This window comes from Sebastes fasciatus, chromosome 17 (genome assembly GCF_043250625.1).
Source record: "Sebastes fasciatus isolate fSebFas1 chromosome 17, fSebFas1.pri, whole genome shotgun sequence".
Taxonomy (NCBI): Eukaryota; Metazoa; Chordata; class Actinopteri; order Perciformes; family Sebastidae; genus Sebastes; species Sebastes fasciatus.
In genome coordinates, this window is record NC_133811.1 from 18,590,172 (window position 1) to 18,612,524 (window position 22,353).

At 41.8% G+C, this 22,353-nt stretch overlaps 1 protein-coding gene across 1 annotated transcript in view; it reads right to left on the minus strand.

Moving 5' to 3' along the window:
* znf704 (zinc finger protein 704) overlaps window positions 1–22,353 on the minus strand; it is a 54,050-nt gene that overhangs the window by 11,293 nt on the left and 20,404 nt on the right. Inside the window, 2 exon segments of the mRNA XM_074613188.1 lie at window positions 1,022–1,299; window positions 2,713–2,816. Of these exon segments, the coding sequence (XP_074469289.1) occupies window positions 1,022–1,299; window positions 2,713–2,816 (382 nt within the window).

Genomic DNA, 22,353 nt, shown 5'->3' on the forward strand with positions numbered 1-22,353 from the left:
CACTGAATATGTGCAGTAGTGTTTCTCCCGCTTGGCCAATAGACTTTACATTGTGATGACGTCACAGATTTTTAAAAAACGCTTTTCTCGACTCAAGGAAAGTTTTACAAATATAAAACCTCAATGGATCAAAAATTCCTAATAGAAAGAGTCAAATTTGACCTTGTTTGCAGTTTGAAGTGTTTTGTCAACAGTTTTACAGACATCTCTTACGTGGTGGTCTATGGGGAAAATGCTTTTTCGGCCGCAGGGGGATTTTTCACTGAAATACCGCGAGTGGCCACTGGAAACAATTGTAAGCAAGGCTGAGCGGCGGCACCGTATCCTGATCTTATTAAACATTCATGGACTGATCACACAATACAGTACATTTTCTAAAATCTAATGATTGATGGTTAGAGGGAATCAGTGGCTTTTTAGTTGTTTGGTGAATATTTGGACAAGAGTGTTCTGTGTTTTATGACAGAATAAAACAAAACAAACAACCAATAGTGATTTGATTGACGTCTCAGTGCTGAGTTACTGGTTAGTGGGTGGCATTTAGACTGTGATTAACTTTTGTGATTTGTGCTCATTCAGCTGTTTGACAACAGAAACAGAAAACATGTAAATGAGAACAACTAAATCCAGCGGTCAGCTATTTTAAAAGAGACTACAAGTGATGATGATGAAGAGCAGGAGAGGACAGAATGGAGGTTCAACCAGCTGAGTGTTGGTGAAGTAAGCGGGCTGTTCCACTTTCTACCAGATGATGGCTGTCATGAATAAGTTTGCCAGAAAAAAAGAGGACGAAGAAGAAGAAATGTAGCTGTTTTCTTACTGTCTGGTGGTTTGATGAGGATGAAGTCAAATGTTTTACTTTTGTAGTAATACGTGATTTCATCTTGTGTATGCCTATTTGTTTTTTAATGGTAGAAATGCCTTCAACTCCTAATTGACAAAGATGTGTTCTCAGCGTAAAGAAGCAGAACAGGCCTTTTCCTTTCAGCCTTTTAACTCAGATGTTGTCTACGGTATTCACCTTGCGCTTGCGAGGGATGGGCTCATCGAAGAGCAGGCTGCTGCCGTCCTGCTCGTCCAGGCTGGGGTCTTCGGGCCCCGCGGGGCCGGGTCCCACACCGCCCGTGCTGGGCACACGGAAGGGCTTGAAGCTGTCGGCAGAGAGCGGCGGAGAAGGTGTGGAAGGGTTGGACTGGTCACTGGGGGCAGACCAGCTCCAGTAACCCCCTGAAGAGCTGTTGCTAGACGGGGTGAAGGGGCCAGCGGAGCCGTTGTCCTTCCACGAACCACTCAGACCTTCTGAGAAAACGGTGAACCAAAAGGGGAGAGGTGCAGGGAAGGAGGAAAGAAGAACATAGGGGGAGATCATAAGTAAATCTAACAAACTCCTTCAGTCATATTTGAAGATGATACAACCACAGCAAAATGTGTGGGCGTTCCTCTGTCAGCGGTGGGAGATCAAGACATTCAATTAAGTTCAGACGGCTTTATTTGCACATCACACAAAAGAGCCTCGCAGCACTGCTGTTGTCTGTGACACAATAAAAAAAAGGTTACTGTTTTTGTTCTGTGGTTCCGCTGCGACACTTCCAAGGTCTTGTTTTTTCAGATCAAAAAAACGTTTCTTTTGAATATCAGCTACAAAAGGCAGTTCACTTTGTGAAGGTTGAGGCTGGGGGGAAACTTTGGAGTGTGTACACAAGTGTGTGTGTGAGAAAATATGTGTGTGTGTTTTGAGGGATGTGTCTGAGTGAGTAAGAGAGAGGAAGAGTGAAGAGCAGACCTAGTTTGTTTGGTCTAGTGAAGCTGCCTCTTGGTGGAGGAGTGTCTCTCCTCTCAGTCTTTCTTTACTACACGAAAGAAGAAGTGGCTCACCAACAATAAGAAAGCTGCTCTGATATGCATTTGGTTTTGTGGTACAGAAATGTTATGATTGAGTGATAATAATATCAAGATAAGATGTTTTAACACCTTTCAGTGAGAGTTGTGCAATTGAACAATCATATGGCAGATTATGAGAATGAAATGTCAACCATGGTGCACCATGCATGAGAACCTACTTTGTGTACTGATGTAAATGCACATTGTATGATCTCCAACTTGTGTGCATGGGTGTGTCATCTGGATGACTACATTAAGATAAAACCGTACAGTTGGTATTTAAAATCCACTTTGTGCACGTGTGCATGATGTATACGATGTACACTTAACATCTGACTGTGAGTGTAACTGTGATAACGCGTGCATGGTGGTTGGAGGGTTGGCTGCACGTCTGCTCGGTTGAATAGACGGCCGTTTGGTCGCATGTGACTGCAGCTATGGGGCACTTTGGATTCCCGCCACCGTGTAGGGTGGCACAGATCCAGACTCATTGTGCTTTTCTGCGGATGTGCAGAACTCATTGATGGTAGAATCCTAAAGCACAGCAGGTGGCAGTAATTTATCAAGCTAAGCTTGCACATGCATTCACAAGATAACAGCTGTGAGGGAATGAAAAGTCAGCGTATAGCGGAACATACAAATTACAGGCTTAGGCTGCGCTACTTTTTTTAAAAAGGGTTTCATTTTTCATAAAGATTCTGGGAGGGAGGGAATGATACATCAAAGCCGCCAAAGATTAATTTAAAGCTGTGAAGTTTAAAGCATATTGTAATTGTCAAAACCCCACTGGGTCAAAAGGACATCCCCCATTTTAATAGCTGTGATGCTCACCATTGACTTTGACAGGTGGACTCCTGACCAGCGGGCTGGTGGAGAGACTTGTCAGCACCATGGCAGCCGTCACCTTGTCCATGTCCACTTCCTCCTCCGACCGTCTGTGAAAACACAAAAGAAAAAGAGCAGGATTTTACTGAGCGTCTTCTGCTCCCAATACATGATCACTGAAAAGGACTCTACTGTATGTTTTTCATATGCAGATTTTAACAGGCCACAATATACACACATTACTAGGAGTGGGAATCACCAGAGGCCCCACGATACGATATTACCACGATACTTAAGTTACGATACGATCTTATTGTGATTTTAAACATTTTGCGATATGCTGAGTATTGCGATAAGATAGATTGTGATTTTATTACCTTTGTTTAACTGCAAATTATGCAGTTTGTCAACATCTGTTTTATTTAATAAGATACAGTTTTCACTCTGTTCATCTCAGAGTTTTCATTCACATATCTTGAGGTCAGAGGTCAAAGGACCAATTTGAAAATGGCCATGCCAGTTTTTCTCACCAAAATTTAGCGTAACTTTGGAGCGTTATTTAGTGTTCTTCCAAGCTAACATGACATGGTTGGTACCAATGGATTCCTTAGGTTTTCTAGTTTTATATGATATATGATATGACCATCTTCAATCTAGTTTTAAGACTGAGCCCGCTACAACCTCTGAAAGACAGAATAGCAGTCGTATTGTTAAGAGGTTAATAGTTTATATAATAAAAGATCAATATGTGCTGTCCGTGTATCGATACAATAGTGCCATGCAAAACAACGCAATACTATGCTGTATTGATTTTTTGCCCACCCCTTAACCTTACACACATAAACCAATGTCTGAAGTTGTGAAGCTCAAGAACACAGTGAGTCTGTGTCTTCTTCATTTCCCTCCAGATGTTTTCAGACAAAAATCCTCCTTCTGGTCTCAAACTCACTCAGCTTTGAATTCTGCAGCATAAGCTTCTAATTACATCTAAGTTTTTATTATTTTTTTTATGTCCTTTGTGGGCGACTGATGCAATCGCCCAGACACCATTAGAAAAATCAACAGCCAACAGCTGAAACGCTGCTGTACAAAATAAAACTGAATAAATGTAAAACTAAACTAGACTGATGTGGGTCTTGTATTCAATCCCTAAAGCCTGAATTATCAACACAAGCTCAGTGCTGCACAGTACACACACTGGCCAATCCATATGACAGACTAACCACACACAGCACACGTATTTGTCTCTTCTAATTGGCGCGTGGTAAATGTACAATAGAAGACAGGTGCCTTAATCCTCTCGCATGTATTCCTCAGAGAGAGGCAATCCCTGTGATCAAAGAGATGTCAATAGCTTTATTACCGACGGTATACTGTACCTATGGTACATGCTCGCTATTAACATAACAAGCAGTGTGTGTGTGTGTGTGTTTTTTTCCTGAGACTTTGATGGTGACTGATCAAAGTCAATTCTATTACAATGATGAAATTTCCTGCTGCCTCGGAAGAAACATGACATCAGCCATCACCAAGTTTTCACAGCCGCTGAGATCAAATGGTTATCCTGAGTCTTAATTGGTATAAATCCTTTACAGGCAACAAATATATTGAAATAAACAACACATTCTTTTTACTTTCCTAATACCTTTCAAACAACAAATAAATGCACTCTTAGAAGTAAGGGGATAGAGGATTGTGCAAGTTATGCAAAAATCTGCAAGATGATGCAATAATTCATATTCTCCTCCATCAGCACTTGTGTCTCATCTACCGTACTGGTTACACAGGTCATAGTAATGCATTGTCTAACTTATGTAATCACAACTGTATGCATTAAGTGGCAAGTAAATAGAAATGCTGCCCAAATGTCAATTAGATCCTTAAAACTGAGAACTATTACTATTTTTCTTACTAGTATTTATCTTTTGATGATGTTGTTTGTTGTGTTTATATCTTCTATGGGTTCTGCACATGATGAGTTTACATATGTAGACATGCATTTTTTTATTGTTAATGTGTAAATCAATTAGGCATTACATGAATTGTTGCAAGAATAGAATATGATTGCTACTTCTTATGACTTCAATTTTCTTGCTTTTATTGTTCTTACTAGTATCTGGGTTGTGATGGCGATAACTTGATGACCTGTATCAGCTGGTTGGTAATCTGGCAAGGGCTGAAATGTGTCTGTTTCCTTCTGCTGCTGTGCATTATTAAAAGTATTGCATACTTGTTTGCAAGTGCTGATGACTTAATTTGCTATTGTGTGATTTTTTGGTCGGGACCCATTAAACTCTGAAGACGTTCGAGTTGAGCACGCCATTTCTTTTGTTTGACTCTGCTTCAGAGGGAACAGGGAATATAAGAGCATTTGGATTTCCTGGTATTGAATTGCATAAACATCTGTACTGTCCGATGGCTGATTGCTTCTCATAAATGTGCACAGCAAAAACAATTTGTGCAAATCAAGCATTGAACGCCCACTGAGATGAATCCATCTAGAAACTCCCCGACCGTGTCTTCCCAATTCAGTGACATTTCAGCTTAAATATAATAAAATAAAAAACAATAGAATAATATAAAAAACGAGGAACGCGGCCAGGAAAGTAACCACAATGCCAAGGATCACAGGGTCTGTCACAACGGGGCTTTGGCTGCGATCACTACACTCACTGCATCTGTGTTGTAAATAACCGATGACAGCATGCAAACACATGCCTCCTTAGTCATGTTGCAGTTTAACGTCTGGTGCAATATCCCGCTGTAAAGCATGACAGGGAACTTGGAATGACTTGCACTGGGGCAACAATTCACATCCCATCCTAACAGCACATGACCCAAAGCATACTGTACTGTACTGTATAACCAAAAGCAACAGTGGAGAGGCTTAACAACAGCAGCAGTGTTGAACATGTTGAATGGCCCAGACGTGACTCCCCATGTGTATTTTTAGAATGGCTTTAAGGCACAGATGCTCCCCATCCACGTTGACCGAGTTTAAGCAAATATAAAAAAGAAAAAGAAAGTCCCAAAATCCACATGTGCCAAACTAACGCAGATGTGTTTAAGACGACTTAAAAGCTGACAAACGTATAAGGACGCATCATTACATTTTATATGTAGATAAATCTCACCCAAAACTTCATTATGTTTTGTCTAACCCACTTTGAATCTAGCCATGTGTTGATCCCAAGAGTAAACCTTTTCCATAATAGGGAACAAAGGCTGTAAATAAAAAGCACAGGGCAGTTCTTACTGTTTGTATTGAGATCAACTTTTGATTGGGTGTTTTTTCTTTCTTTTTTTTACCACAACGTTCCTTGGCACAGGTTGACACTTCTCCTAAAATGTTTTATATTCATACTTTGGACTTTCCCCCCCAAAAATCACCATTTTTTCAGTGCAAATGTTCACCGTTTGTACTGTAATGAGTAGCTGTCAGAGCTGCATGCCCATCCAAGAGCTGATATGCTCAAAGTAACTGCCAAACAGCCAGCTGCCTGTCACAATGAGTAGACTGTTTGTGTGCTGATGATGAGACAATATCCAAATCGGTTCATCTGTGGTGTTGACAGGCACAGCGACCAAGTTAATCAACAGTGTTTTCACTGCCCAAGACACCATGTGTACCTGATCTCCACCATTCAGGTGTCTTTATGTGTCTGTGTAGCTCCACACTAACTTGAGATGGTGTTGTTGATCGTAGTGGGGCTGTGTGTGTTTCTCCTCATGCAGTCAGTGAGGCCTTATTTTTGGCTGTGTTAGCAACTACAAGTTAAAGGAGCGCACTGAGCAAGAGGGGATTTCCAAAGCTCTCTACCAAACGAGAACAGACTTTTGGAGGATGTATCATTTTCTGAACCAGAACCAAACTGAACCAGTTAATCACAAGGTTGATAAAAATGTGTCCTGCCCTATAGTAGCATTACGTTATCGCTCTGCTGATATGGTAGTATCCTCTTCTAACCGTCTGGGACTCTGGTCTCTGTATGAGAGAAAGTTTAGAGAAGCGGCTGTATGCTGGCCTTCATCAGAGGTGGAAAACAGGAACTAACTAACAACACTTCCGATCAGGCATTAATCTCACCATTGTGTGGCTTATTGTCCACAAAAATGTGACCTCACCACCTCTGATAAAGTGCAGCTCACAGCTTTTCAGTAGGAAGCATCCTGGAGTCTGAAGACTGAAGACGCTGACAGACTATGGGCGCATTTACAAGCCAACATTTAGTCCACTTTAATCGAACTCTGGTGCGGTTCATTTGGGTGGTTGTGAACGCAGTAATGGTTCTCTGGCGCAGACCAAAACAACCGATCCGAGACCATTTACGAGAGTTGGTCTTGGATAATTTCCAAGCAGGCTGTCTGTGCGGGCATTGCCTGTGTCCGATGTTTGCTTGACATCTGGGCCGAAGAGAACATACAGAATATGCTAAAAAAAAGTCCACAAAAATAGATCAGTGCTGAGTGAAAGTGAAAAAACATTATTATATTACTATTATAATATTTCAAAGTCCACAAATCCCTGGATAGAAGTGGCAGCTCTCGAGATGAAAAAGATAAATTCGCTCCTTCGTACACGGCCCTCAGCAACTTAATTTTTTATTTGGTCAATTTTAAATTGTGCACGGTGAAACCGAACCAAAATAAATAGAAAACAAACCAAAAGTATAAATTTCGCTCTGATTTGTACCAGTCAAACGGACTATGGTTTGTGAAGGCGCCCTATAAGTGAGGGTGAAACACACAGACAAAGACACAGAGCTGTCGGTCTCGTAATATCATATTATTATGACTTAATTCTCTAGGCCTAAATCTCAGATTATTATTTTTTTTCTAACAGTGGCCCTAATACTCCGTTGTAGTTGACAAACTACAATTCAGATTTATCTTATTCTCTCACTAATTTGCGGCTCCATTAGAGCAGCTTTTTTGATCAAAATTATTGCTAGGGACAATTCAGTAGTCGCTGGATATTGGGGACAAGTCCCTCCCAGATTGTACGCCCTTGCATCAATGTGAGAGCTATTAAAAGTGTATTAACTTTACAGGCAGAGATTGGTGGAAGAGAAGAGAGCATTTGCTAACAAAGAAAGAGCCTCAGCCTCCATTAGCTGATGTCTAATTTATGACCCTTTCTGTTGAATATGATGTCATTACAGCCTCCTAATAAATCAAGAAACGGAGCCGCATACACAACTGCCACTTTCACCCATAACCCCCCACCCTACGTCGCCGTAAAACCACTTCCTGGTCACCTTGGGAGGCTGTCATGTGACCGTAGACATTATTTCCATGGAAACAGTGACAGACAATAATTACTGGGTGCTTTATCTATCTTGAAATATGAAAGGCTAAATCTCAGAAAAACACATTAGGAGTACTAATAATTAAGATGTAATGTATGAGATGGAGAGAAAGAGAGGGTGGGAAGGGGAATTTCCCCAAATCGTATTTACCATTAGTGGTCTTATCAAACTTAGTTTTGTGGTTATTATGGCTATAATTAACACACACCAAGAGCATGTGTGTGTATGTATGTTATAGAGAGACACATGATAAAAGGCCCGATACATGTGGTGTGACACAGTAGACGTAGTGGGATGGTTAATGGATGGGTAAGTGAATTCTGATAAATGAGTTTCATATGTTTGTATGTGCCAGAGTGTGTGTGTGTTTTAATATTCTTACTTCACTAAGTTGCAATAAAACATCCTCCGATATCTGACCCCCGAGGCTTCCTAAGTGGAACATTATCATGTTCATACAGCTTCATCAACAGAAAACCAGAGAGAAAGTAAGGAGCGTGTTTACTAATGCACGTTACATGAAATAGATCCATGTCATTTTTATCCTGCTGCCGGCTATTCATAAATGGAAAATGAGTTTATTTTCAAAGGCCAAACAAGCATGTTGTTGCACATGCTGTTAATGTTGTTAAAACCGTTACAGACGGCCAGGGATTTTTTTTAATGACCTGACAAAAGGTCAATGAGTCTTTAATTGAAATATTTTCTGTTCCGGTAGCATCAGCACACAGTATGAACGATCTGTATCTGTTTTAAACCTGCCGTTAACAGGGAATTTCAACTATCTCAGCCTTTTCATTCAAAAATATTCAACCACACTCTCATTATGGAGGTACATTCAGTGCCACCCTTTATATTTTAAAAGGTACCAGAGTAGTTATAATGTATAATATAGTTTTCTTCCCTCCTTGAAACATGGACTCAGCTCCATATTTAAATGATCTTAATGGTAATTAGGAAAATAGGTTTTTAATTACAAACGCTAAGACAAATACAAAAGGTTGATTAATCTGCCAATTATTTTCTCGATTAATTGATTAATTGTTTTGGTCTGTGAACTTTAAATATTCACATTTGAGTGTTTTGTTTGAAAAAGACTACTATTCTCTTTAAATTTGTGTCTCATAATGTTAATGCCAGATGTAAACAGGGTTGCAGACGATTTCTATATTCCAAAATTAAACTTGTCTTTTCATTTAGTAGCATTGACTCAATTGAAGTAGACTTAGATTTGAAACTAGATCACAGTGCAAGCAGATGAGAAAAGAAGATACTGGTCATTTGTTACTGAACTATTCAAGAGCTACTATGTAGATCCTTTATTGAGAAAATCATGAACACATGTTGAACACCAAAATTACAAACTACAGGAGTTAAAATTAGATTCATAGATGAGTTGGGATTTATAACTGTGAGGGTGTGAATGTAGAAGTAAAAACAACAGCTCCCTCTTCTGGGGTTCTGGTGAGTTTAGTGGGAGATATGGCTTGTGTTTGCCAACACAAGCTGTTGTTTGTGTGTGTGTGTGTGTGTGTGTGTGTATTGGGCGTGTGCTGAAACTTGTATTTTCCTGGACAGATGTGCCAACTTCTTTTTTAGGTACCACTAGTGAATTCAACAAAACAAAGGACCTGCATGGGAACAAGAAATACGGGAGGACAGCAGGGTGTGTGTGTGTGTGTGTGTGTGTGTGTGTGTGTGTGTGTGTGTGTGTGAGGAAAAGTCTCCACCATTGTGGGGTACGGGCAGTGTCCAGTTTCAAACTAAACACTGGGCAGGGAGTGAGATAATAACAGGGGTTCAAGTTACTGTGGTCATGTTAGTTTGACAGGTAGATGTGATCCACTGAAATGTGGGTCTGGCTTTTGTTTTTCCATCCCCTCTTTAAGTTTACTTTGATGTTCAGGAGGGACAACGTGCAAGAGGGTGCAATAATTTTTGAAGGAAATAAGATTGTAAACCTTCTTTTCAGAACAACGCTGAATAATTTAAGGAACTGCAATTTTACCTTGATGGTGGATGCATACTTCTGTCTCTGTTTCCTTGTGTGCCACATTATTAGGCCCAGCACAGCCCTGCTAAACACTTTATGCTCCCTCACACCTGTAAAAAAAATAAACAGTACACAACTGCCAGAGCAGCGTGTCCAGTAGTTGGGAGTCAAGTAGTCAAGCTAAAGGATACCTCAACAGTGGTTGAGACATGAGAGGGAGCATTCAACACTTTACAGTATGTCCAATGTTCACTACTTCAAACTTTAATGCTAAAAAAACAGAATTTAATGATTCCCTCGACTGAAGCCAAGGCAATCTTTAAGCGAAATCACAGCCCAAATCTTGCCTTTGAAACAAATACTTTTTCACTACTTATCCTGGAACAACATTTGGCTGCAGACACACAACTCAACATCACCCCACTTGAAGCTAATGAGGGAAAACTTCTACTCAGAGTCAACAAAATAATCGGAGGTCACATTCTTGACAAGTTCAGATACAACACAGTTGATGTTTCACATGTAGTGCAATACACTGTTTAAAGTGTGTAATCTCTTTTAATAAACTCCTTCTCCAAACTAATTCAGACTAAATGGGCCAAGGTCAGCCTTCATGCACACACACACAAACATGCACAAACCTCTTGTAGCTTTTAGTTTCTATGTCACCCAAAAACTATCAATCAGCTCTAATGAAGGCAGCTGAAAGGTGTGGTGGGTTACAGGAATTCCCCTGAAATAGAGGCCAGCGCTGCCCAGCTCAACCCTCACTCCTACACTGTCTGCGCTGCGTCCTCTCGCTCCTCTTCCTCCCTTCACCCCTGCTGGACTCTGCCTCTCTCAACCCTCGCTCGCTTTCCCTCCCACACTTTGACTTTTGTTGCTGCCGAATCACACAGCGAGCGAAGAGTAAGTGAGCAACAAAGACAAAAACAAGAAGCGTGTTTGGGTTGGACTGTCTCTTTGATGCTGAGCAGTGCAGGGAGGTCTACTCGTTTATTACGGCCACTGGACTATGACGCCTATTTCCTCCTCAATAAGCTCCTATAAATCAGAAAGCTACTCCTATACCATGTGCTTATCTGATCTCTTCCTCACACACACACACACACACACACACACACACACACACACACACACACACACACACCACACACACACAACATGAAAACCACAAAAGGAATCTGCATATGACACGGGGCCATAATGCATGAAGGGCACAGCTTTTGATTGGCAGACGTGTATGAAGGGACACACAGGAATTTTCTTTGACATGCTTGTGTGCATCATTCAGGCTCTAGAGATGTTACAGATAACAGTCCTTTGTTGGAAAACACGCATCCTAAAAACAGCATTTCTATAAAACCTGAGATATACGCAGAAGGGCATATTACAGCATTGTGTTGCCTATTTAATTTCCTGTGAGGTGTGTGTGTGTGAAGTCTAGGCCTACACCTATGACACACATGAGGGTGTATGTGAGGTTTGCACAGGTGCTGTCGACAGCTGCAGGCTGGCGTTTGCCTTATTGTAAAGCCAAGCACATGGGTTACAAGAAGGATCCATTTTTATGGACGCAATAGGAGTTACATAACTATACATATACATAACTGCTCTTGCTTTGGTGTCATCTGTTGGTTACAATAACCAAATCCTTAATTATATACTGAAATTAAAAGCAACTTTGGTAGGTTTCATTTTGGTTTATGAGCCATTTCTTGCAGGTATTTAGTCTCTATTTCATGTTTAGTGATAATTAGCAAATGTTAGCATGCTAAACTAAGATGGTGAACGAGGTAAATATTACACATCTGCCACACACTCGGGCCATCTTCCTAGCCATAACAACATATGCACTGGCCTAGCAGCCAGCTCCTTGAAATAGATCCCCTGGGCATCTTTCCCTTCACACAGACTTATAGAGTAAAAGTGCCAAACCTCCATCTGATTCACTGTAACTTGAGCTTTACAATGAACTGTATCTCAGGTCAGTGCTCCTCCAGGGCTGAAACATCCCCCCCTTTTCTTAAAAACATCAACATACCCCCATTCGAAGTTAATACATTGTTGATACATCACATCGGAAACATTACAAAATGGTTTTAAGTTACAGCATGTAATCTAACCAGAAAATAAAGTTATCCCCTGCATGGAGAATCTACCTGACAATAATTTAATAACTTTCTTGTTTCTAGATTTGGAGAAACGTGATCATAATGAAAAGCCTGGCCTGAACTGTCAGACATAACTGGAGCTGGATACGTTTTCTTTTAGAGTGAAATCTCCCTTTAATCTTATAATAAAGACTCAGACTGGGAGTCCCTACGGCAACGCCACACTCAAATTGATATTTGTCTCAGTTACAAAACACCATGACTTGAATTTAATGTTACTTTTTATTTGTAATACTTAGACATGCATGCAAGAAGATTCCTTAGAGAATTCACTTCCTTTAGTGAAGTGAGGGCGATGAAGACATCATTATGAGTGGTTGCTGACTTTCAAAGCGTTCAAGATCAAAGGCGGGAAGCCGGAAACAGGACTGTGTTCAAGAAATTGCTTTGTGCGATCCATCAAACCCAAAGAACACAGACTATTCTTCAGACACTATGAGAAACAAGGAAGTGGTAGTTTCCTTAATGAACTATCAAGAGGCAGAGCGAAGTGTTTTCCTTGAAGGGAACATGAAATATCTAAAAGGTTAAGGGTCTTTTCCCATCTTGCTATTGTTCTTTTAAAGTTTAAATTGTCATTCAATCTGTGCTTTCTGAACAACCCACCTGTGCACCACCATTTTTAAAAGCCAAGAAAAGCATAATCTACTGTAATGAGCTGCACAGAGAATGGCTTATTGAATGTAGAAGGTAGGTCATATATAGAATAGAGCACATGATGAAGTCATTAAGACTCAACAATATTATTGCTGAGAGCCGTACTGTGTCTAATCATCGGCATTTGCTAGAAGCTAATTAGCTGATTACACATTAGCATGTTTTAGCTGTCTGCCTCTCTCTCTCTAGCTGTCCTCCAAACACACACACACACACACACACACACACACACTTGTGTTAAGGACACAGAGCTATATACAGAAACATTTTTACACATGAGTAAGCGACAGTACGTGCAGTTGGAAACAGACGCACTAGTTCCCTTTTTTTTAAATGACAAACACACTCTCGGACAGACACACACTTCTTAGTGAACGCCCTCTGGTAGGCGCAAAAACAGGGCATGGCGTACTTTACCCGGGCATGAAGCCAAAGACCCTCTGTGTGTCGAATTGTGTGTGTTGCTTCTTCACGTGTCTGCAGACAGACAGTTGCAGCTGTACAGTAGATACACTGAATTATTTGCAGATCAACAGAGTGTGGTTTTATCTGCACATGTATCCATGTTTTTTCTCAGCCTTTGTCCTGTTCTGCCTCGAATGCTCTAGGAACGGATGAGATACGTTTCACGCTGTAAATGGATAAATAAGTCAACGCTGACCTGCTGACACACACAGACTCTCTCTCACATACGGTTTTACAGGTATACGGTGTGTGTGTTTCAGACTCTCTTTCCTCACTCTATCTTGGAGTAAATCTCCAGTATCAGCCTCCCTCATCATGTGTTGCTCTTTAGCCTAGTTTCCATCTACTCACCACACCGCTGGGAGACTGAACACACACACACAAACCACAAAAAGGGAAAACACTGCACACACAAAATTAGAAATTAGCTCATACATGTAAACAGAGACACATGCACAGGCGAGAAACAAATACTTCCACTTAGATGTAACTGTTGGCTAAACAAATGCACTGATAAATGTGGTTAAAAAGCCAGTAGGCTCATTTTTTTTTTTTTTTGTGTTTTAAAGGGCTAGTTTGGGTGTTTTTTGAAGTGGGGTTGTATGAGGTCCTTATCCATAGTCAGTGTATTACCTACAGTAGATGACGGTCAGCACGCCTCCAGTTTGGAGAAACAGACAGGAGTTACCGCAAGGAAGCAAAGTAATGTACTACTGTGGACTGGGCCGGCAGCAAAACATGCTTTAATCAATATCAGTTTAAGTGTACACTATATTTAAAATATTTTCACCGGTTTACTTTGCCGTCAGACAGCCCTTTCCGTCGGAAAACCGTTGTAGTCGTATCCATCTATGCTCTTGCCAGAGCCACCATACTCCATTGAAAAATCCTGTAATTTTACCTCACAGAGCACAGGGGTTGCTGGTCTACCGCTGCCTCGATCGGTTAGTTTGTTTGTGCAATTGTCTGACTTTGGTGAATCTGAACCAAACAATGTCACACAACAACACAAACAAACTAACCGATCAAGGCAGCGGTAGACCAGCAACTCCCGTGTTCTGCAAGGTAAAATTAAAAAATTTTTCCAATGGAGTCTGGTTGCTTTGTTGAGAGCAGAGATAACGGCTTCAGTTCCCTGTCAGAAACATAAACAGACTGTTTAGCTGTCTCATGGTAAGGTAAATCAGCAAAATTATTCTAAATATAGTGTATACTTAAACTGATATTGATTTTTTTTAGGTGAGCCTTTCTTTTAAGTGGCTAAAATATATTTTGCTGCCGGCCCCGGCCACAGCAGTACATTGCTTTGCTTCCGTGCGGTAACTCCTGTCTGCTACTCCAAACTGGGGACGTGCTGACTGTCATCTACTGTAGGTAATACACCTAATATGGATAAGTACCTCATACAACCCCACTTCAAAACACCTGCACTATCTCTTCCCTATCTAGACCATAAAGTCTTTTAGCTGCACTGAAATACTCACAGGCACTTGTCACCAGGCCATTAGGACAAAAATGCTATTTATTAGAAAGTTAGAAAGAATTAGCAGGTATATTCATGTATGTTGTGGATCACCAGACCTTTTGAAGGGAAGCTACACAAACATCTTCTATATCACTTCATCTATTTTTTTTTTATCAACGCAACAAATGCTAAATAGCAGCGTGGGTCTGTTGACAGAATGGACTCCCGTCTTGCTAAGTCAATATTGCTTATCAGTTCCTACTTCTCCTCTCACTTTTCTAATAAAATGAAGACCATAAACAGAGGCATGCATGTTTTGTTTATGACACGGTGTCAACCTATTTAGTGTGAATGGATCTTTGAATTTGAAGGTACATGTCATGACAAAGGCGAGCCAGACGTTAATGTCTTGGATGCAGGGATGGTTAAGTGCAGGGAAGATCTTCAGGTAGTGTGTGTTGTGTGTTTATATAGGAAAAGAGCCGCGGGGTAGAGAACCAGGTCTTCAGTGTGTGTGTGTGTGTGTGTGTGTGTGTGTGTGTGTGTGTGTGTCAAGTTGATGTATACAAGTCCTGATTTCTTCTCATTCCCCTTCCATAAAGACAGTTAACCCCTAGAGCGACAGGGATGAAGGAAAATGATCATCCGCTCTCTCCGCTGCACTTTACCTTTTACTATGCCTTTTGATTGACACACACACACACACACGCACACACGCTTCAGCGGTGTGCCCTAGATTTGCGCTATAGGTTAGGGTTCCTGCATACGTCCTACCCTTTGGGCTTGGGGGTGAACACACACACACACACACACACACGCAGTTGGTGGTTATGCCCTAGATTGGTGCTATAGGTTGGAGGTCCCACTTATGTGCCAGCCTCTGGGCCAGCCACACACCACTAACAGAGTTCCCCTTCATCTAATATTAGTAGCAGGTGAGCTGAGTGAACAAATTCAATTACACATTCATTCACTTCAGTCTCAAACTGTCAAATGTAATTGTTTGGCTAAATTTCTCCCAATATTGTGTCCAGTGCTCCCACAAAGCTACACCTTATGTATGTAATACTGATTATATGTATGATATTTTAACACCGGCTGCACTCACAATCTATGTTTTCAGTTAATATACACGCCCAGTTGTTTTGATATATTTTTCTGTATTTACCTCTTGTGTCTTGATGTACTGAAGTAATCCCCTGCGACTGTGCTATCCTTGCATCTCAGCGTGCATTCCTCAGAGTTGAATCTACCCTCACATCAAATAAGCACCTTGACAAACAAGTTTAAAGATACTGAGAAACCTGAATGACAAATACAGTGTTGTCTCCTCTTTTAACAAAACGTACATCAGCAGCTTTAAAAAGCAGTGATTTGGATCTGTTTGCTAGTTGAACTTGTGCACTCTGCCGCTGTGAAGCACAATAAAAACTCAAATCCAACCATATGGGGTGTCCTGATAGCGCGGGGGTTGAAGATGCAGATGCTCATTTTCTGTCTTTCTCTCCTGAATCCCATCTAATAAAAGCAAGAAGTCCCCCAAAAACAACCACATAAGAGCAACAACACAGCACAAACTTGGAAGTCAACAATGTCACAAAAATGAAATGATTCCGCCAAAACCCCGAGGTACTGCTCCAGAAATAGATGCTCTCATATTTCTGAAGATACAACGATAACAATGGGTGTGTAATAGGTGTAATGATGGAGACACATTTAAAATGCAAAGCGTGATGATGAGGGAGATGGAAGAAGGAAGAGGGGTAGGAGGTGGGAGCAGGGATAACACACACACACACACACACACACACACACACACACACACACACACACACACACACACACACACACACACACACGTTGATGGGCTTTCCCTGAATTGATGTTGCTGTGTGCCCTAATGAGCAGAGGGAATACACAGGATCTCACTGCTCCAAGCTACTCATTTGGCCTTGTGTGTGCATGTGTGTGTGTGCATGTGTGTGTGTGTGTGTGTGTGTGTGTGTGAGTAAATGTGTCACTTTCTGTGAGATGTTTATGTTCCTGCTTGCAAGTACCTGCATGTATGGATGCCTGAACGCATGCCGGGTAATGTGGATGTATGTGAATGTGTGAGAGTCAGTGCGAGCAGTGAGGGGGGTCGCCCACTGATGCGAACAAAGGCAGCAGCTATGAGTGTCATGACGACCTTTAGAGTGGCTGGCTAGCTGGTAAATACCCCCTCCCACTCCTCTTCATCCCTCTTTCCTCCTTTACTTTCCTCCTCTCTCTTGCTCCCTATGTCCCTCTACCCCCTCCTCTCCTTCACCTGTCTTTCTCCATCCCCTCCATCCATTTCTCTCTCATGTCAGATCAACGCTGTTCATCCATATGATGCAGTGCTGGAGTAAACAAAAGCAAGTGGCTGGAGGAATCAAGTATCTGAGCTCCGTGTCAGAAATGGAGTAAATGAAGAGCCTGAGAGTGTGCAGCTGGGAGAGCAAACATCAGAGGATGTCTTTCTCTCGGCCTCTCTGTCTCTGTTGTGCCCCTTTTTCCTGGAGTGGTACAGCAGCATGATTTATTTGTGTTGTGGCAGACGTACCCGGGTGTCACAGTTCTGACTCTGGTGCCTTATTGAACTCACTAACTGAATCACGAGACAGGGTGTGAACATGGTTCAAAAGGAGCTCCAAAATCAAACCTACATTTGTAGTATTAAATGTTGCATGTGTGATATTTAACATTAATTGAAATATCCGTGGAACATTAGCAATGGATATTTATAATAGATATGAATAGTGTGTTAACTGGGGACCAAATATACCGAATGGTATCCATGGACATTAGCAGAACGACTACCATAAATAGAGCTGCTACAATTAATCAATTAGTTGTCAACTATTAAATTAACCGGTGTGGCGACCCCTGCTGTCGCCTATATAGTAGGGTTCCTCTAACCTGCCATTAGAGCCTTCTGGGAACACCTGGGCCCAGTGCTCCCAGCCTTTAAAGCCTAGGATCATGTCTCATTCTCTCTCTCTCTTTCCCTGCATGTAGAGCCTTAAGTTCTCCTTGGTTAATCTTTTGCTTGTTTTATCCATTTTACAACATGCATACACCATTTACACTTTCCATGCACACCTTACACTACTGACATTACTGATCTTCACACTCCATACCTTTTGATCTGCATAATTTATTCTACTTTTGTTAAATAAATTAATTGATTTAATCGTTACCACGGTGGGTCTCCTTATTTGTCATGGCTTTGAGAGCCAGGTTGTGACACCGGCAACTATTTTGATAATCGATCAATCAGTTTGAGTAATTCTTTAAGAAAAAAAAGTCAAACTTGTCTGATTCCAGCTTCTTTAATGTGAATATTTTCTGGTTTCTTTGCTCCTCTATGACAGTAAACTGAATATCTTTGAGTTGTGGACAAAACAAGACATTTGAGGACGTCATCTTGGGCTTTGGGAAACACTGATCGACATGTTTCACCATTTTCTGACATTTTATAGACCAAACAACTAATCGTTTAATCGAGAAAATAATCGACCGATTAATCAACAATGAAAATAATCGTCAGTTGCAGTCCTATCCATAAGCAATCAAGAAGATTGCCATGGAGAGTGGCGGCCTCTAACAAGTGTCAGAGGCTTCGCAGTTTGAAAAAAGAAAAAGGATATTTTAGTCATTACAAAAGTGTCTCTTACATGCCGCAAAATGCATTTTGTACCCTTTAAGGAAAAGATATTTGGATTAACTACTATATAACACAATGTCTACACAGGCTGCATAGTGTAAGCAGCCCGTTAGCAGAGCAGCAGCCTCAGTCCTCCATCAGTTTCTACAAAGGATGTGTTAAGGCACTGTAGTGAGTGTAGGTCACGCACGTTTTGGCAGCACTCAGAGCCCAATACACAATAACTGCAGTTGCATGCATAAAAGAAAATAGACTTGAATCTGAAAACTATGCTTCGGGTCAGAGTGACTCATATAAAACGTGAATGAAATGCAGCCTTTGCGCTGCCTGTGTAGGCAGCTGTATTAATAAAAAATAAAAGCGTATATGTTCCGTCAGACACGTGTAACACTGGCGACTGAAAACTGTGGTTAAAACACCTCCTGTGTAGACAAGCCTTAATTCTGTATACTCACAATATCATTGCCACATTCACTTGTAATACTTGTAGTAATAAAACAACTTTTGCTGGATAATTTCTAAGCATTTCATTAATTGTCTGATCAAAATCACATCACAGTTAATGGACATATAAGTAAGTCATTATTGTGAAATAAACCCAGACAGGGCGATGTGGCACCCTGTCGCGGATCGGGTCTTGCATCGCCCTGAAGGGATTTATTTCACAACAATGACCCGCTAGCTGTACATTATACTGCTTATTACACGGCTACTTACTTAAGAAATCAATAATTTGACACAAAAACGGTCATCTGATGTCGCCAGAGTCCAACATCAGAACTGCGCCCATAGCAACGGTCTGTTATAAATAGCAACGGTCTGCTATAAAAGAAATAACAGAGCACAGAAAACTGTGATTGACCAATCAGAATCGAGTATTCAACAAAGCCGTGTAATAAGCAGTTATAATGACTCTACTTGTTTACTGGTTTGTGTTAATAGAGGAAAATGGCCTTCTAACTAAACGCAGGTTCATGAAATGCCACGGGGCCTTAGTTGGAGCGATCATCGCTAATCAAAGGTCTCCTCCGTCCATCTCCACTTTTCCCCCTCCTTCCTTCAAGAAACGGGGGAAGCTGCTCGTCCAGCTACCTTTCACCTCATCACTGTGTGTGTGAGATTGTGTGTTCATTAGTATTTAGTGGCAAGTGCAGTAGTGATAATGGGGGTCGTAAGAGCAGCGCGAGTCAGCCTCGAGTGGTCTTTTCTCTCCACCTGCCCTCTGGACACACACACACACACAACCTGCCAATAAGTGCCATAAACCACCCAGACATAAACACACACAAGCACCCTTTTATCGCCGCTGAGCTTGATTATAAACACCTTGGCTGTAAACACAGCGGCGGACGCAGATAGACACACACACCCACACCGCCATACGCACCTCCAGCCCCTTAGCTCCCAGGAGAGCGATACACACACTGGAGGAAGGGGCCTCTTTCCCAATTACACCTCGAAGGGGGGGCAGGGGTAGCTGTGTGTGTCAGCGTGCGTGTTCATGTGTGTGTGTGTGTGTACGTGTTTGCTGAAGGTGCTCATAAAAGCCCCGGAGATTGAGCTGATGGAGGGCATTATGAAAGGCCTATCAGCTGGTCCAATCGCCTCACACAGCCTCGAGGCAGGACAAAGGATCTGCCCGCCACTTCAACATTTACCTAGAGGCCTTTTACTCACTCCCCTCCCCCTTTACTCTCACCCCCTCTGTCCCGGTCTCATTCTTCATTCCTCTTATTCCTCTCTTCCTCTTACCCCCCATTTGATCCACTATTTGCGCGATTGTTGACCTCGACTTGCCCAGGAAAAGTTAAGCAAGATGTGGTTTTGCAGCAATGCCCTTTTTCCTACTTAAGAGTTAGACATATTCACACCTACTGTATGGTTGATAAAGGTTGTAGTCCCACAGGAGAAGCAGCCAGTAAGTGTCTTGCCCACTGGGACCTTAATAGTTTATGGTAAAGGACAGAGAATTGCTCATTAGTAGTCAGATAATCAATACAAGTCAAAAGCGTGTTTGAATGACCTTTATGTTGAGTCTTTCTTTGATGATGGAAACTGTTTTGGAGAGAAAAAAAAGACAGAGAGACAGAAGGGGGAGTGACAGAGGGAGGATGTGTTTTGGGGGAAGGTCTCCATCAGGCGAGTATAATCTGTGATTAATTTACTGTTGTGTGATATGAGGATGTGACACCGAGCATGAAGGGATAGCCACGACAAAAAAAATGAAAACACCAAGAGAGAGAGAGGGGAGAGGGAGGTAGAGAGAGAGAGACCACCCCTTCCTTCTTCCCCCTCAACCATGTCAACAAGTCCACACAAAGAATCCACCGCTCCCATATAGATCCATACTGACGCATCCATACAAGACTTCCGAAAGGCAACTAGACAATTGAAATTATCTAGACATTACCCGGAGGAGCTGTATGTGAGAACGTAAATGTCCAAATCAGTTGGACCGGACATTAAACAGACTTTACCCTGCCAGCTTTCTGGTACAATGTCTGTGTAATGTTCGATAGAGCGCATGTGTGAACAGAGACGGTCATTGTCCGGAGAATTCACGGCGAGCGAGTGGGCATGTTGATGACGTTTCTATCGTCATTTACATGAAGACGCCAACAAAAAATGTCTCACTGGAGAGATGACGAGATTTGGAAAATTATGTCGGAAAGGGTCAACGCCAAATCGTTAAGACAAATTCAAGGAACGGTAAGAGACTCGGTTGTTTATGACCAAATTACGCGTGTTATCCGCATCATGTCCTGCCTCCTGCACACTCTACCTATACGCCACCCCTCACCTAAACCAAATGGAGCATTTCCAGTAGGTGAGAACGCATCTGAAACCAACAATCCTCCTGTTGTGTGCCACATGTGTGAATAGGCAACAATGTCCGGAGCTGATTCTCCAGCATTCATATGAGAAAACGGCTTTACAGTGCGTTCACATGCACTCAAGTAACCAGGTTAGGCGTGTAATCGGAGAACGCGCTTACATGCACTGTAGCAACCTGTAAATCCACGTATATGTGCAGCAGGTCAGAAACCAGATTTGTGTGTGTGTGTGTGTTGGAGCAGACTGACCACACAGACAGCTAGACAGAGCTGAGCTTTTCCTCACAGTGCGAAAGACATTGATAATAGTCCAATGTTCAGCAGTGGACAAGGACTTATTTAGACCTCTAGAGGCTACTTTGTGTTAGTTTCAGCATAGGTTGGACAGAATTAACTCTCCTTACACCCACCCGCTGATTTCAACCTACAAAAGGATTTCTGAATGTGCCTCCAATTACAAGCGTTATCAGAAATAACAACACAACAGGAAACTACACAAAGTAGAACCCTTGAGCTACATAAATATGAGCGCGCACTCCTGAGTTGCACTCCCACCACCTGTGTACGAGTCAGTATGCCGCGCACGTCTTCAGTGCTACCGGTGCAAGCAGCCGCAGGCGAGGCAACGGATTGATGTTCAGTTTCAGCCAACTAACGTGCCAATTGTCACTTACGATTTGGGTCAATGCACGCTTTCGCCTGTATACAAAAAACTTGGACTGTAAATAGTATGAAACACAACTGATGCCTCTTTGCTGTCTGTGTGATATCATAATCATTTGTAAATGTGTGATTGTGCACCCAACATTAATCACCAACCCTTCCTGTGGGGGTTAACTGCAAATGATTGGCGTATTTGCATACATAATTGGAAATGTGCATGTGCGGGTGCCTTTTGTGAGTATAGAATCTGTATGCATGTTCAGTAAACGGCATGTTAATTTCTGTGTATAGTATTAATTACAGCTATTTCCTACATAAGTAAATTTCCCATGTGAAAACAGCCAACTGGAAGCAATTAGACAGTAGTGAAATCTGTGGAGTGTGCAGGCAGATTTCAAA